The sequence below is a fragment of the Nerophis lumbriciformis genome, linkage group LG22, assembly GCF_033978685.3.
Source record: "Nerophis lumbriciformis linkage group LG22, RoL_Nlum_v2.1, whole genome shotgun sequence".
Lineage (NCBI taxonomy): Eukaryota > Metazoa > Chordata > Actinopteri > Syngnathiformes > Syngnathidae > Nerophis > Nerophis lumbriciformis.
Window position 1 is genome coordinate 35,481,038 of NC_084569.2, and position 18,416 is coordinate 35,499,453.

General features: G+C 43.7%; 1 protein-coding gene across 1 annotated transcript in view; it reads right to left on the minus strand.

Moving 5' to 3' along the window:
• Positions 1-18,177, minus strand: part of ap2a1 (adaptor related protein complex 2 subunit alpha 1) — a 70,380-nt gene extending 52,203 nt beyond the window's left edge. The window contains exons 1-2 of the mRNA XM_061973787.1: positions 18,089-18,177; positions 17,391-17,478 (exon numbers count right to left, since the gene is read on the minus strand). Of these exons, the coding sequence (XP_061829771.1) occupies positions 17,391-17,457 (67 nt within the window). The 5' untranslated portion in view covers positions 17,458-17,478; positions 18,089-18,177. The remainder of the gene's footprint in view (positions 1-17,390; positions 17,479-18,088) is intronic.
• Positions 18,178-18,416: the final 239 nt, after the last annotated feature.

The following is an 18,416-nucleotide window of genomic DNA, read 5'->3' on the forward strand; positions in this document are numbered from 1 at the left end:
GAAGTTTACTTCAGTCGAAACAATAAGTCATTGAGTGCATAATGTAATGCACAGTGACCAGGACTTGATAAAGCTTGTTGTCGACACGGGCTGGACCCATCATATATGATTATGCTGAGATAGGCTCCAGCACCCCCCGCGACCCCGAAAGGGACAAGCGGTAGAAAATGGATGAATGGATAGTTAACATGGATGGGCTACTTCTTGGTTCTTGAAATATTATGAACAGAAATGAATGCTGCCACTGTAATTTGTGGGGGTGGAGAGCCCTATTGATGTAAATAACAACTCAATTTATCCAGATCTTAACAAAAATTATATATTTTTTGTTGTGTGCTAAACAACATGTATTTAGTTAGCCCAACAACTCCATCCCTTCTGTATACTGTAGGTTTATAAATTCCTTAAGAGATTTGGTAGTACCGTATTTTCCGCACTATTAGCCGCACCTAAAAACCACAAATTTACTCAAAAGCTGACAGTGCGGCTTTTAACCCGGTGCGCTTTATATATGGATTAATATTACGATTCATTTTCATAAAGTTTCGATCTCGCAACTTCGGTAAACAGCCGCCATCTTTTTTCCCGGTAGAACAGGAAGCGCTTCTTCTTCTACGCAAGCAACCGCCAAGGTAAGCACCCGCCCCCATAGAACAGGAAGCGCTTCTTCTTCTACTGTATGCAACCACCCGCCCGCGTAGAAGAAGAAAAAGCGCGCGGATATACCGTACGTTTCATTTCCTTTGTGTGTTTACATCTGTAAAGACCACAAAATGGCTCCTACTAAGCGTCAGGGATCCGGTTCATGAAAAGACGCAATCTCTCCATCCGCACACGGATTACTATTTCACAGCAACTGATATTCCTGTGAACCGCACTGTGGATACAACGGGAGCACGTACGGTGAATATTCGCACCACAGGGAATGAGAAGTCATCCTTCACTGTGGTTCTAGCTTGCCATGCTAATGGCCAGAAACTTCCACCCATGGTGATATTCGAAAGGAAGACCTTGCCAAAAGAGACCTTTCCAGCCGGCGTCATCATAAAAGCTAACTCGAAGGGATGGATGAAGAAAAGATGAGCGAGTGGTTAAGGTAAGTTTAAGTTTACGCGAAGAGGCCGGGTGGCTTTTTTCACGCAGCTCTGTCCATGTTGATATACGTATGTTTGTGATTGCACATTTGCGTACATTTTGGGAGTGAACAGAGTTGTTAGAACGCTGGTTTTTAATATATTATTAAAGTTTGACTGACCTATCTGACTGTTTTTTTGACATTCCTTTAGCGCAGTTAGATGCGGCTTACAACACCGGGCGGCTTATAGGTGGACAAAGTTTTGAAATATGCCGTTCATTGAAGGCGCGGCTTTTAACCCAGGGCGCCTTATGGTGCGGAAAATACGGTATATAAAACATTCTTCCAGTAGAGTTCTCTGTCCACCTGGTTTAGTGAGTATTCAGTTAAGAACATTCAATTTTAGCATTTCTTTTGGATTTACCGGTAATCTCCTGCTGTAAATCTACAGCCCTTCAGCAACTTAACTTTATACTCACTCGTCCAATATTTACGTAGTGTAGAATATTCAAAACAAGCGATTGGCTTAACGCGAGATGGATTCAATTGAACAAGTCTATTATCTGGATATTATTAGCTATCCTGATTTAATATTCTAATTGCTAATTTCTCTTTTTAGCTGGTTATTCTCTGCTGTATCACGGTTTCAGTTAGACTTCTGTTCAACTGTAAAATGTATTTATTTTCATATTAACTCTAGGGCTGCAACAACTAATCGATTAAATCGATTAAAATCGATTATCAAAATAGTTGGCGATTAATTTAGTCATCGATTCGTTGGAACTATGCTATGCGCATGCTCGGAGGCTTTATTTATGTATTTATTTATTTATTTTGTTTGTTTGTTTGTTTTATAAACCTTATAAACCTGCAACATTTACAAACAGCTGAGAAACAATAATCCAATTTCGAAATAAACGTAACGGACAGAAATATATCAGGTTGGTTTCATAATGGATCAATGTAGCCGGGCCTGATAAAGCTATATAAATATATTTAGATTTGAGTGACGCTTTAGTACAACTAAACGTTATGAAGGTGCTGGAATATTTCATGCTATTATTCAGAGGCAGCCTAAAATGAATCCTTTATTATTCACAACAGAAACGTGTACAATATCTGATTCAGTTCTGATCTGATGAGTTACATTTTGGTGTTATTATTGCTGTATGCTGCACCCCCAATGTCCAGAACATGGTGCCAGTATGCTGTTTTTTTTTCAATAAAATACTGGAAAGGATAGAAATGTAGTTTGTCTCTTTTATCCGATTATTAATCGATTAATCAAAGTAATAATCGACAGATTAATCGATTATCAAATTAATCGTTAGTTGCAGCCCTAGTTAACTCCTTCACATTCAAGCTATTTTAGCTCCACAGCTAGCATATTTTTCCTCTCCTCCTCACTCCGCGTGTGTGTGTCTGCACTAGATCTGCATTTGAAATATGTCAGTATTTCATATAACAGACATAAATTATCTGTATTTGGACATCTGTCCATCGATTCAGAATCATCCACATATGTGTGATGCATTGAAGATGTTATTTTTCCACCTCTACTTATAAATATTTTACATTCCCAATCAAATCTACTGCATTATCTTACCTTGATGTAACCAACAAAATAACCTCGTCTAACACTGTCTGAAATAAGTAACTAATATGTTACTTCTTTTTTTCTCTACTAACCCGAGTTCCACAGGATGCGAAACGGCAGTGGAATGTCATCGCCACAACGGAGGGCTCTTTCCGTTTTTAATAAAGTCAATGTGTCCCCTGCTCCTCCACATCGAGAGGAGCCAGATGAGGTGGTTCGGGCATTTGGTCAGAATGCCCCCAGAACGACTACCTGGGGAGGTGTTTAGGGCGCGTCCGACCAGTAGGAGACCACAGGGAAGACCCAGGACACAGTGGAGAGAATATGTCTCCCAGCTGGCCTGGGAACGCCTCGAGATCCCCCGGGAAGAGCTGGACGAAGTAGCTGGGCAGAGGGAAGTCTGGGCTTCTCTGATTAGGCTGTTACCCCCGCAACCCGACTTCGAATAAGCGGAAGGATATGGGTGGATGGTGTCCGTTTCCAACCACATGCGGAACGGCACCGACATGGCAGAGATGTTCCGCATCCCTGCGCTAAATATACTTATACAGAGCTTCTATATTTGTCGGTCGCCGCAACAAATCCGTTCAATTTAGCTAAAATCTGATTGCGATGGACGGGAAGTCATGCACAAACACAAAATAAAGTATCCGGTTTACTTTCAAAATAAAATAGTCCGTTTTCTAGGTGGATCGTATTTTACAATGGGCGAGGACGGACATGAAGTCAAGTTGGAAAAGGTTTTTAGACATAATTTCACCTCGTTGACACAAATGGACAAGGACATGCTGATTCTGGAGGTCTAAAATCTAAGAAGCATATCCCGAGCAGCTATATGGGGGCCTGTGTAAAAATACCATCTGATAACAAGGACCGGGGAAGCATGGGAGTGGTTTGCTGTTGTTGAATGAAATGTATGTAAGTGTGTGCGGGTGTAACACTCGCTAGGAATGATATTACTGTTATGTTGTTGCTTGCTACAAAAAAATAAAATAAAGTTGTAGTTCTGCAAGGCAAAACACTGTTGTCTTTTCTACATGTCAAGTCAATGCTGTCACAGACACGACCGCCAGCGGATTTTGATGGACGACAAAGCTCGAGACAGTCCGCAGTAGGGATGTCCCGATCCGATATTTGGATCGGATCGGCCGCCGATATTTGCCAAAAAATGCGTATCGGCAAGGCATGGGAAAATGCCGATCCAGATCCAGTTTAAAAAAAAACTCCGGTCCGTGTTTTCCAACGCACCGATTTAAATAATACATTCCACTTTTCTGCTGCTCCGTAATTTCCGTTCCGCATTTTCCAGCACACCTTCAACACATCCACAGGACTGTGGATTCTCACGCAGTTGCTTTTAGCTGCTGGCATTACACGACAGGCTCTTCTCACTCTTTCCTGTGTCTCCCTCTCACAGACAGCGAGCGCAACTTCTTACACACGTCACATACTGTCACGACATACGTCACATACTGTCACGTCATACGTCACATACGTATACGTCCTCCCCGAGCAGAGAGGTAGCAGCATGGCTAACGTTAGCTGTGATGCTAGCGCAGCCGCTAAGGTGCGCGCCTGCTCAAGCGTCCTCTGCGCACGGCAAATCTATGCCACGCACAAAATCAAATAAAAAAATGAGCGCATAACAATTTTCGACACACAGACACGACAGAGAAAACCGTTTTCGTCATCATTGTTCAAATATTGTAATGTCTGTCGAGACACTTATCTCCGTTCGGTGCCACACGCCCACACCATCAAAATGCTGAGGCAAAAATTTCCAGATCAACACCGTCTGAAAAAATGAGTGATCTATTTAGTTGTGATTTCCTTTTCTGCATGAAAGTTTAAAAGTAGCATATATTAATGCAGTATGAAGAAGAATGTTTTAATGTAGACATGCAAGCCTTGAAAGAAAATTTTGAAAATCAAGACTACATTTCCTGCAAATGGGTGCATTTCTACCCTATATTTTAACTTTAGATTTATTCTCATATCAAACTCTTTTGGCTGTCTTTTTGACACTTACATCCGGCGCCCCCCTCCACACCCCGGATTATAAATAATGTAAATAATTCAATGTGATTATCTTGTGTGATGACTGTATTATGATGATAGTATATATCTGATAGTATATATCTGTATCATGAATCAATTTAAGTGGACCCCGACTTAAACAAGTTGAAAAACTTATTGGGGTGTTACCATTTAGTGGTCAATTGTACGGAATATGTACTTCACTGTGCAACCCACTAATAAAAGTCTCAATCAAGCAATCAAAACACATAGAATCATCATACTGCTGTGATTATATGCATCAAGCGTTCATTCAAGGCTCAGGCAAAATATTGAGATATATATTGTGTATCGCAATATGGCCTTAAAATATCGCAATATTAAAAAAAGGCCATATCGCCCAGCCCTAGTTTCAATAATACCATTTCTGTTTGTCATGTATAATTTTGTCTATTTTGTGTTTATCCTTGAATAAACAGGTCAGTTTCTTGTTACCAACCATTGTGTATTATTCAAACTCCCCTAATTCAGCTGGCTAGTTGTTATCAAGAGTACTAAAACCCTTTTCAACATGATTCTGACAACTAAGTAGGCTAAATAACTTTAAACTTTAATACATGCTCGGATAGGTCAGTATCGGTCAGTATCGGTATCGGTCAGTATCGGTATCGGATCGGAAGTGCAAAAACAATATCGGTATCGGATCGGAAGTGCAAAAACCTGGATCGGGACATCCCTAGTCTGCAGTGTTTACTTTAGGGCTCGCTGCAACTAACAACTAATCGATAGTCGACTACCGTATTTTTCCGACTATAAGTCGCAGTTTTTTTCATAGTTTGGCCGGCGTGCGACTTATACTCAGGAGCGACTTATGTGTGAAATTATTAACACATTACCATAAAATATCAATATTATTTAGCTCATTCACGTAAGAGACGAGACGTATAAGATTTCATGGGATTTAGCGATTAGGAGTGACAGATTGTTTGGTAAACGTATAGCATGTTCTATATGTTATAGTTATTTGAATGACTCTTACCATAATATGTTACGTTAACATACCAGTTGGTTATTTATGCCTCATATAACGTACACTTATTCAGCCTGTTGTTCACTATTCTTTATTTATTTTAAATTGCCTTTCAAATGTCTATTCTTGGTTGTATATGTTTTTTCCCTTCTTTATTATGCATTTTCGGCCGGTGCGACTTATACTCCGGAGCGATTTATACTCCGAAAAATACGGTAATCAGATTATAAAGCATACACCTATTTAATGACATTTTTTTTTCCATCAACTTAAATGCAGCTTAAGTTATTTTAAGTGTTTGCTTACGAACAACATAGCTGACTAATTAAATCATAAATATTTTTAATTTACACTGTAATTGTGCTACTCGGTCAGCTGTTACAAAAATTTAAATGACTAATAAAATGGTGTTCATTTAAAAGAAAGGAAAGGCAAAGTGCTAAAAAAAAAAAAAAAAAAATTAACCTTGTTTATGTATGGAAAAAAGCAGTTAAAATAGCAGCAATAAAAACAAATCAACTTTTTCACAAAAAAAAGAAGCACTTTTGTGATGATGTGGTTAAAAAGCTGCACACTGGTATATTGACTATTGATGAAGTCCTAGCAGTTTTAGCACTATAACAGACTCAATGTGTACAAATTGTATCATTTATTAATTCTTAACATGCTAGCTATCTAATATATTGTATGTTTAAGCTTATGATACCTCCGCATTGGTCCACAATTTGTCTGATTGTTACTGTGCCTTTTTTTTCCTGCATTGCAAATTGACGTTGCTTTGATTTAGACCAATTTAGCTGGCGTCATGACTTTGGCTAAAATAACAGTTATTTTTCACACAACTCTGTCTTACTTATAGCAAGCTAGCAAAGTAGAAGCTAACACTCTTACCGAGGTTGAGACTGCATCCTCTCTCCGGACATCCAACATCATGCCTCCGCTTTAAATGCTCGCATATCACAGATGTACAGCCGTAAAAACATGGTCCGCTTTGCTAAATGAGCAAGGTATCCATGTTTTTAAACAAGAATAGGAGGAAGTATTCTCACACAGTACATGTTTTCACTGGCAATGTTTTTGCGAGTGCCGGCGGGGACCTGCTCCCACCCAGAAAAAAACAAGTGATGACGTTTCGATTATTGTCGACAAATATAATTGTCGGTCGAAATGTTATTGTCGACAATGTCGACTAGTCGTTGCACCCCTACTTTACTTCAGTGTTTACCTTATGGTGAATGGGTTATACTTGTGTATAGGGATGGGCGATATATCGAATATACTCGAAATATCGCGGGTTTGTCTCTGTGCGATATAAAAAATGACTATATCGTGACATCGGGGGCGGTACCACTGGATTGGCAGACCGGGGTGGTGGTTCCTCTCTTTAAGAAGGGGAACCGGAGGGTGTGTTCTAACTATCGTGGGATCACACTCCTCAGCCTTCCCGGTAAGGTTTATTCAGGTGTACTGGAGAGGAGGCTACGCCGGATAGTCGAACCTTGGATTCAGGAGGAACAGTGTGGTTTTCGTCCTGGTCGTGGAACTGTGGACCAGCTCTATACTCTCGGCAGGGTCCTTGAGGGTACACGGGAGTTTGCCCAACCAGTCTACATGTGTTTTGTGGACTTGGAGAAGGCATTCGACCGTGTCCCTCGGGAAGTCCTGTGGGGAGTGCTCAGAGAGTATGGGGTATCGGACTGTCTGATTGTGGCAGTCCGCTCCCTGTATGATCAGTGCCAGAGCTTGGTCCGCATTGGTCCGGTAGTAAGTCGGACACGTTTCCAGTGAGGGTTGGACTCCGCCAAGGCTGCCCTTTGTCACCCATTCTGTTCATAACTTTTATGGACAGAATTTCTAGGCGCAGTCAAGGCGTTGAGGGGATCTGGTTTGGTGGCTGCAGGATTAGGTCTCTGCTTTTTGCAGATGATGTGGTCCTGATGGCTTCATCTGGCCAGGATCTTCAGCTCTCACTGGATCGGTTCACAGCCGAGTGTGAAGCGACTGGTATGAGAATCAGCACCTCCAAGTCCGAGTCCATGGTTCTCGCCCGGAAAAGGGTGGAGTGCCATCTCCGGGTTGGGGAGGAGATCTTGCCCCAAGTGGAGGAGTTCAAGTACCTCGGAGTCTTGTTCACGAGTGAGGGAAGAGTGGATCGTGAGATCGACAGGCGGATCGGTGCGGTGTCTTCAGTAATGCGGACGCTGTACTGATCCGTTGTGGTGAAGAAGGAGCTGAGCCGGAAGGCAAGGCTCTCAATTTACCGGTCGATCTACGTTCCCATCCTCACCTATGGTCATGAGCTTTGGGTTATGACCGAAAGGACAAGATCACGGGTACAAGCGGCCGAAATGAGTTTCCTCCGCCGGGTGGCGGGGCTCTCCCTTAGAGATAGGGTGAGAAGCTCTGTCATCCGGGGGGAACTCAAAGTAAAGCCGCTGCTCCTCCACATCGAGAGGAGCCAGATGAGGTGGTTCAGGCATCTGGTCAGGATGCCACCCGAACGCCTCCCTAGGGAGGTGTTTAGGGCACGTCCGACCGGTAGGAGGCCGCGGGGAAGACCCAGGACACGTTGGGAAGACTATGTCTCCCGGCTGGCCTGGGAACGCCTCGGGGTCCCACAGGAAGAGCTGGACGAAGTGGCTGGGGAGAGGGAAGTCTGGGCTTCCCTGCTTAGGCTGCTGCCCCCGCGACCCGACCTCGGATAAGCGGAAGAAGATGGATGGATGGATGGATATATCGTGATATTCGAGTATACGTTCTCACGCAGTTATTTTTAGCTGCGGGCATTACACTACAGGCTCTTCTCACTCTTTCTTGTCTCTCCTTCTCACAGAGAGATAAAACAAGCGCACCTTCTAACGTACGTCATATACAATCGCGCGTGCAACGTCATACGCCCTCACGGAGCAGAGAGGTAGCAGCGTTAGGTGTGGTGCTAACGGTGCGGTGCGAGTGGTAAAACGAGAGAGAGAAATGTGCCAATCTGGTAACAAATGAAGGAATAATTGATTCCCAGGAAAAACAGCAGGGGGTCCATCGTCTGGCGGTGGTTTGGCTTCAAGCGGATATATGTAATATGTAAAGTATGCGGCAAAAGCGTTGCTACAAAAAGTAGCACCACTGCTAATTTTTAGCATCACTTGAAAAGTCACCCGCTAGAGAATGAGGAGTGCTTGAAACTCCGCATGTCAACATCTCTGGCCGGTGCCACACCAACAAAATGGCGAAGCAACCATTTCCACATCAACACCGTATGAAAAAAATTGTCAACAACAGAAGGAGATAACGTCCGCAGTAACTTACCACATAGCGAAGGACATACACTATTTGATTTCCTATTATGCAGCTCATTTTTAGTTGATAGTTGTTGAAATATCTTGTGTGACATCATGCACAAAAGTGCACTTTATTTGTTTTAAACTATTGTAGTGGCGTTCTGTACAAAAAGTGCACTTTAATTTAGTGTTGTTTTGATATGTCATCTTAGGGACATCATGCACAAAAGTGCACATTATGTGTTTTAAACTATTGTAGTGGCGTTCTGTACAAAAAGTGCACTTTAATTTTGTGTTGTTTTGATATGTCATCTTAGTGACATCATGCACAAAAGTGCACTAATAGCTTGTTTTAAAATGTCTCTGACAATCTTGCACTTTTTGTTTTGAAATGACATGAATGTTTGTGCCACTGCTTAATAACTGTTTAAAACTGCTTAATAACTGTTTAATAAATACACTTTTGCTAAATTGACTTAGTTGAGATTTCCCTCTCTGCATGAAAGTTTAAAATGAGCATATATTAATGCAGTATGAAGAAGAATGTTTTAATGTAGACACATAGAATCATCATACTGCTGTGATTATATGCATCAAGTGTTCATTCAAGGCTAAGGCAAAATATCGAGATATATATTGTGTATCGTGACATCGCCTAAAAATATCGAGATATTAACAAAAGGCCATATCGCCGAGCCCTACTTGTGTAGCGCTTTTCTACATTCAAGGTACTCAAAGTGCTTTGACACTATTTCCACATCCACACACTGATGGCGGCAGCTGCCATGCAAGGCCCGAACCACGACTCATCAGGAGCAAGGGTGAAGAGTCTTGCCCAAGGACACAACAGACGTGACTCAGATGACGCGGATAGAAACAGGACCCCTCAGGTTGCTGTCAAGACCGCTCTACAAACCGAGCCATGTCGTACTGTTTATCACGTGATTATACGCGGATTTGCGAAACCTCGTATCTCGGATTGCCAGCACACATGGGGGGTGCCCTTCCGTGGCGGCTGTGTTTCGCTGCCGTTCCGCATCCTGTGGAAATCAGGGGTTACACTCTGGTCACCACCGCATAATGTGATTTTGCGAGTTTTCGTTTTTTCGCTTCATTGTAGTTTTAAAATATCCTGAGAGTCGCACTTTGGACACTCCCATGTGACAGGATAGAACAAAAAACTAATCAAACTTCATGCATTGTGTAATAGGGAACCAAATGGAAGATGTTAACATTATTGTATTTGATCAAGTCTTGTTGAAAATTCCGTTTTCATTCCTAGAAACTGCATTTACTCACAAAACATACATCAGGATGGATTGTTGCTTTGCAACCAACATGGCCAGGGCAATCAATAAAAAATAGTACACACCACTTTAAAGCTTATTTAAAACATTTGTATGCTCGTACAACACTTAAAACCTTTCGTATATCAGTATGTGGAATTAAACTATGGAACGTATTAACCAAAGAAATCAAACAAAGCACCAATTTGATTCAGTTTAAGAGACGGTTCAAACTATAAGTGTTCACAAAGTACACAGAACAAGAATTATGATGAACATCTTGAACCCTTTTTTTTATTGAGACAAAGTATTATGTATTTAATATTTGTATGCTTACTATGGTATATATTATTTATGTATTATTTGTTCACTGTTCTGTTACAGAGAACATGGAAATGGAATAAAATTGCTATGGTATGAAAAGGGGTAGCATTAAATAAACTGCTTCTTCCTACTCCTTTTCGGATGTGCTGTAATGAAACAACTGGAATTGTGTGATGCGTTACATTGTATCGTATGCATGTTCCAAATAAACTGAAACTGAACTGAACTTTTGTAAAATGGAAATGTTAGAACGCCATGGTATGAAAAGGGGTGGGATTAAATAAGCTCTGCTTCTTCTTTGGATAAGTGGGTAGGAGTGAGGTGTGTGCTCTGGGGTAGAGGTCTAAAAGTAACCTGACTAGCTTGTTCTGGGATGTTTGGAGTCTAGATTTAAGGGTTTTGGAGGTGCTAAGGTACCAGGAGGTGCATGCGTTATCGAAAAAGGGTTGAACGATAGTTCCCGCTAGAATATCCATGGTACTTTTGTTGACCAGAGAGGAGATTCTGTAGAGAAATCTTGTTCCTTGGTTGACCTTTTTGATAACCTTGGTTGCCATTTTATCACAGGAAAGATTAACCTCAAGAATGGAACCTAGGTAGGTGACCTCATCTTTCCTGGTAATAGGTTAGGCAAGGCTAGGGTTGTAGCTGCCTGGAGGTGTTCTTTTAGTGCGGTTTTGAAGGAGGATAGAGATGCACTTTCTTTTACACCTGTTGGGTGTGCATTCCATATTGATGTGGCATAGAAGGAGAATGAGTTAAGACCTTTGTTAGATCGGAATCTGGGTTTGACGTGGTTTGTGGAGCTCCCCCTGGTGTTGTGGTTATGGCGGTCATTTACGTTCTGGAAGTAGCTTGACATGTACTTCGGCATCAGGGAGGTGTAGCAAATTTTATAGACTTGGCTCGGTGCAAGTTGTTTTACTCTGTCCTCCACCCTGAGGTATCGAATTGTCCGTCCGAATGCAGCCCCCACAACCCCGAAAGGGACAAGCGGTAGAAAATGGATGGATGGATGTTCCAAATAAACTGAAACTGAACTGAACTTTTTTCCCGGCAAGAAATCTGCGTTCAAAGAACTCCGGCTTATTAGTGATTCCCAGAGCCCAAAAAAAGTCTGAGCGTTTTCTATTGGGGCTCCAGTACTATGGAATGCCCTCCTGGTAACAGTTAGAGATGCTACCTCAGTAGAAGCATTTAAGTCCCATCTTAAAACTCATTTGTATACTCTAGCCTTTAAATAGACCCCCTTTTTAGACCAGTTGATCTGCCGTTTCTTTTCTTTTCTCCTCTGCCCCCCTCTCCCTTGTGGAGGGGGGGACACAGGTCCGGTGGCCATGGATGAAATGCTGGCTGTCCAGAATCGGGATCCGAGGTGGACCGCTCGCCTGTGCATCGTTTTTTTTATGCACTGTGTTGGTTTTGTTCTTTGAACAAGGTGATGTTCATGCACGGTTCATTTTGTGCACCAGTAAAAAAAACATGGTAACACTTTAGTATGGGGAACATATTCACCATTAATTAGTTGCTTATTAACATGCAAATTAGTAACATATTGGCTCTTAACTAATCATTATTAAGTACTTATTAATGCCTTATTCGGCATGGCCTTATTATAACCCTAACCCTCTAACCCTGGCCCTAACTCTCTAACCCTAACCCTAACCAAATAACTCTAAATTAAGTCTTTGTTACTTAGAATATGTTCCCCATACTTAAGTGTTACCAAAAACATATAACTTTGTCTTGAATTTGAAAAAAAAAAACATTTTATTTTTCACTAAAGAAGGGTTCGGTGAATGCGCATATGAAACTGGTGGGGTTCGGTACCTCCAACAAGGTTAAGAACCACTGCTCTAGCCTTTAAATAGACCCCCTTTTTAGACCAGTTGATCTGCCGTTTCTTTTCTTTTCTCCTCTGCCCCCCTCTCCCTTGTGGAGGGGGGGGGGGGGGGGGGCACAGGGCCGGTGGCCATGGATGAAGTGCTGGCTGTCCAGAGTCGGGATCCGGGGTGGACCGCTCGCCTGTGCATCAGTTGGGGACATCTCTGTGCTGAGGAGATGGTCTCCTGCTGGCCCCACTATGGACTGGACTCTCACTATTACGTTAGATCTACTATAGACTGGACTTTTACAATATTATGTAAAATTTAAATTACACACCTGCAAATCAGATGGAGAAATTAGAGGGAACATTGTTTGGGGTTATCCGTAATATGCCGATAGGGAGAAGGTTTTTATTTACACGATGAGTCGGGTGTGTCTTGACCTCCGCCAAACCCCTGAGGCCGACTTACCGAACCCCTAGGGTTCGATCGAACCCAGGTTAAGAACCACTGTGTTAGATCTACTATGAACTGGACTCTCACTATTATGTTAGATACACTAAGGACTGGACTCTCACTATTATGTTAGATACACTAAGGACTGGACTCTCACTATTATGTTAGGTACACTATGGACTGGACTTTCACTATTATGTTAGATCCACTATGGACTGGACTTTCACAATATTATGTCAGACCCACTCGACGTCCATTGCATCCGGTCACCCCTAGAGGGGGCGCGGGGGACGGGGGGGGCGGGGGGGATCACCCACATATACGGTCCTCTCCAAGGTTTCTCATAGTCATTCACATCGACGTCCCATTGGGGTTGTGAGTTTTTCCTTGCCCTTATGTGGGCTCTGTACCGCGGATGTCGTCGTGGCTTGTGCAGCCCTTTGAGACACTTGTGATTTAGGGCTGTATAAATAAACATTGATTGATTGATTGAACTGAAACTGAACTGAACTTTTGTAAAAAATGGACATGTTAGAACCAGAAGACAGGAGAAACAAACAACTGGTCGCTATCAGCGTTGGTGAATAGGTGCCCCTTTTTAGACCAGTCGATCTGCCTTTTCTGTTCTTTTCCCCGCCCCAAGGGAGGGGGGGGGGGGGGGGGGGATGAAGTGATGGCTGTCCAGAATCGGGACCCGGGGTGGACCGCTCGCCTGTGCATCGGTTGGGGGCATCTCTGCGCTGCTGACCCGTCTCCACTCGGGATGGTCTCCTGCTGGCCCCACTATGGACTGGACTCTCACTGTTATGTTAGATCCACTATGGACTGGACTTTCACTATTATGTTGGATCCACTATGGACTGGACTCTCACTATTATGTTGGATCCACTATGGACTGGACTCTCACAATATTATGTTAGATCCACTATGGACTGGATTCTCACTATTATGTTAGATCCACCATGGAATGGACTCTTACTATTATGTTAGATCCACTATAGACTGGACTCTCACACTATTATGTGAGATCCACTATGGACTGGACTCTCACTATTATGTTAGATCCACTATGGACTGGACTTTCACAATATTATGTCAGACCCACTCGACGTCCATTGCATCCGGTCTCCCCTAGAGGGGGGGGGGGGGGGGGGGGTCACCCACATATGCGGTCCTCTCCAAGGTTTCTCATAGTCATTCACATCGACGTCCCATTGGGGCTGTGAGTTTTTCCTTGCCCTTATGTGGGCTCTGTACCCCGGATGTCGTCGTGGCTTGTGCAGCCCTTTGAGACACTTGTGATTTAGGGCTATATAAATAAACATTGATTGATTGATTGATTGAACTGAAACTGAACTGAACGTTTGTAAAACTGGACATGTTAGAACCAGAAAACAGGGGAAACAAACAACTGATCGCTATCAGCGTTGGTGAATAGGTGCCCCCAGTTGATCTGCCATTTCTGTTATTTTCCCCTCCACAAGGGAGAGGGAGGGGGACACAGGTCCCGTGGCCATGGCTGAAGTGCTGGCTGTCCAGAGTCGGGACCCGGGGTGGACCGCTCGCCTGTGCGTCGGTTGGGGACATCTCTGCGCTGCTGACCCGTCTCCACTCAAGATGGTCTCCTGCTGGCCCCACTATGGACTGGACTCTCACTGTTATGTTAGATCCACTATGGACTGGACTTTCACTATTATGTTGGATCCACTATGGACTGGACTCTCACTATTATGTTGGATCCACTATGGACTGGACTCTCACAATATTATGTTAGATCCACTATGGACTGGATTCTCACTATTATGTTAGATCCACCATGGACTGGACTCTCACTATTATGTTAGATCCACTATGGACTGGACTCTTACTATTATGTTAGATCCACTATAGACTGGACTCTCACACTATTATGTGAGATCTACTATGGACTGGACTCTCACTATTATGTTAGATCCACTATGGACTGGACTCTCACTATTATGTTAGATCCACCATGGACTGGACTCTCACTATTATTTTAGATCCACTATGGACTGGATTTTCACAATATCATGTCAGACCCACTCGACGTCCATTGCATCCGGTCTTCCCTAGAGGGGGGCGGAGAGGGTCACCCACATATGCGGTCCTCTCCAAGGTTTCTCATAGTCATTCACATCGACGTCCTATTGGGGTTGTGAGTTTTTCCTTGCCCTTATGTGGGCTCTGTACCGCGGATGTCGTCGTGGCTTGTGCAGCCCTTTGAGACACTTGTGATTTAGGGCTATATAAATAAACATTGATTGATTGATTGAACTGAAACTGAACTGAACTGTTGTAAAAATGGAACCAGAAGACAGGAGAAACAAACAACTGATCGCTATCAGCGTTGGTGAATAGGTGCCCCTTTTTAGACCAGTCGATCTGCCTTTTCTGTTCTTTTCCCCGCCCCAAGGGAGGGGGGGGGGGGGATGAAGTGATGGCTGTCCAGAATCGGGACCCGGGGTGGACCGCTCGCCTGTGCATCGGTTGGGGGCATCTCTGCGCTGCTGACCCGTCTCCACTCGGGATGGTCTCCTGCTGGCCCCACTATGGACTGGACTCTCACTGTTATGTTAGATCCACTATGGACTGGACTTTCACTATTATGTTGGATCCACTATGGACTGGACTCTCACTATTATGTTGGATCCACTATGGACTGGACTCTCACAATATTATGTTAGATCCACTATGGACTGGATTCTCACTATTATGTTAGATCCACCATGGAATGGACTCTTACTATTATGTTAGATCCACTATAGACTGGACTCTCACACTATTATGTGAGATCCACTATGGACTGGACTCTCACTATTATGTTAGATCCACTATGGACTGGACTTTCACAATATTATGTCAGACCCACTCGACGTCCATTGCATCCGGTCTCCCCTAGAGAGGGGGGGGGGGGGGGGGGGGGGGGGGGGGGTCACCCACATATGCGGTCCTCTCCAAGGTTTCTCATAGTCATTCACATCGACGTCCCATTGGGGCTGTGAGTTTTTCCTTGCCCTTATGTGGGCTCTGTACCCCGGATGTCGTCGTGGCTTGTGCAGCCCTTTGAGACACTTGTGATTTAGGGCTATATAAATAAACATTGATTGATTGATTGATTGAACTGAAACTGAACTGAACGTTTGTAAAACTGGACATGTTAGAACCAGAAAACAGGGGAAACAAACAACTGATCGCTATCAGCGTTGGTGAATAGGTGCCCCCAGTTGATCTGCCATTTCTGTTATTTTCCCCTCCACAAGGGAGAGGGAGGGGGACACAGGTCCCGTGGCCATGGCTGAAGTGCTGGCTGTCCAGAGTCGGGACCCGGGGTGGACCGCTCGCCTGTGCGTCGGTTGGGGACATCTCTGCGCTGCTGACCCGTCTCCACTCAAGATGGTCTCCTGTGGCCCCACTATGGACTGGACTCTCACTGTTATGTTAGATCCACTATGGACTGGACTTTCACTATTCTGTTGGATCCACTATGGACTGGACTCTCACACTATTATGTGAGATCCACTATGGACTGGACTCTCACTATTATGTTAGATCCACTATGGACTGGACTCTCACTATTATGTTAGATCCACCATGGACTGGACTCTCACTATTATGTTAGATCCACTATGGACTGGACTCTCACAATATTATGTTAGATCCACTATGGACTGGACTCTTACTATTATGTTAGATCCACTATAGACTGGACTCTCACACTATTATGTGAGATCCACTATGGACTGGACTCTCACTATTATGTTAGATCCACTATGGACTGGACTCTCACTATTATGTTAGATCCACCATGGACTGGACTCTCACTATTATGTTAGATCCACTATGGACTGGACTCTCACAATATTATGTTAGATCCACTATGGACTGAATTCTCACTATTATGTTAGATCCACCATGGACTGGACTCTTACTATTATGTTAGATCCACTATAGACTGGACTCTCACACTATTATGTGAGATCCACTATGGACTGGACTCTCACTATTATGTTAGATCCACTATGGACTGGACTCTCACTATTATGTTAGATCCACCATGGACTGGACTCTCACTATTATGTTAGATCCACTATGGACTGGACTTTCACAATATTATGTCAGACCCACTCGACGTCCATTGCATCCGGTCTTCCCTAGAGGGGGGCGGAGAGGGTCACCCACATATGCGGTCCTCTCCAAGGTTTCTCATAGTCATTCACATCGACGTCCCATTGGGGCTGTGAGTTTTTCCTTGCCCTTATGTGGGCTCTGTACCGCAGATGTCGTCGTGGCTTGTGCAGCCCTTTGAGACACTTGTGATTTAGGGCTATATAAATAAACATTGATTGATTGATTGAACTGAACTTTTGTAAAAATGGACATGTTAGAACCAGAAAACAGGGGCAACAAACAACTGATCGCTATCAGCGTTGGCGAATAGGTGCCCAACAAGCATGCAAAAAAAAAGCAAAAATACATGTACTTACAATTCCTGATGTCCGAAATAAAAACAGCTAATCCTCGCATTCCATCTCCTTTCGACACAGCCGGCATTTTTGCAGGTTTCTGTCCGGCCTAAAAGGTGGAAAAGGAACCGCTGCTGGTCAGCTTCTTCTTCGATGGAGTGGACTTGGAGCGTGAAGGCAAGCTAGCTATTTAGCACTACTAATCGCACCCAAAAAAAACAAAAACAAAAAAGAAGGTGTATTTAGCAACAATTGTTGTATGTTTCCCCAAGGTCTTAGCGGTGATCGGTAAATAAAACCGTATCCCCGTTAACTGTCTCCTTTCCGCAGGCTATGTCAAGCTATTTCATTCAATCCTTCTCGGGCGACGATTTTTTTTAAAACGACACACGGCAACGGAAGTTAACTGTCGTTAAAACAACATCATGTGTTGAATATGTTTTTGGGGGTTAATGTTAGGCGAAGAAACGTTGAGGAAATGACCGCACCGTTAAGTTACCACGCAGCGTACAGCTAGCTCGACAGCTAGCTGGCTAGCTGGCTAGCAAGTAGCGTTCAAATACTGCAATACATCCCCGGTTGACCGAAACAACGCCGTCGTCAGTATCGGTTGGTTTGCCAACCGGCGGTGTGAAAGTACGACCGTGCTCTCTTTTAGCGTGTGGGCGCCAAAAAAAAAAAAATTGGGCGGAATAGGACAGATGGTGTAATTTTTGTACCCGTTGTAAATTCTCCCAAGCCTTCAGCCCGCTGCCTGGATAAAGCTCGTGACAGCAGGACGACCGCGTGACCGCGCACCGAGGCACTCGTGCACGCGCACGCTCCTCCAAGTCCAGTGGCTGCCAACATGCATTCATCAGAAACTCATTGTGTCAGTGTTTTTCAACCACTGTGCCGCGGCACACTGGTGTGGGTTAAAAATATGTTTTGCAAACCAGTAATTATAGTCTTTTTTGATTGATTGATTGATTGAGACTTTTATGCATACTTGCCAACCTTGAGACCTCCGATTTCGGGAGGTGGGGGAAGGGGGCGTGGTCGGGGGCG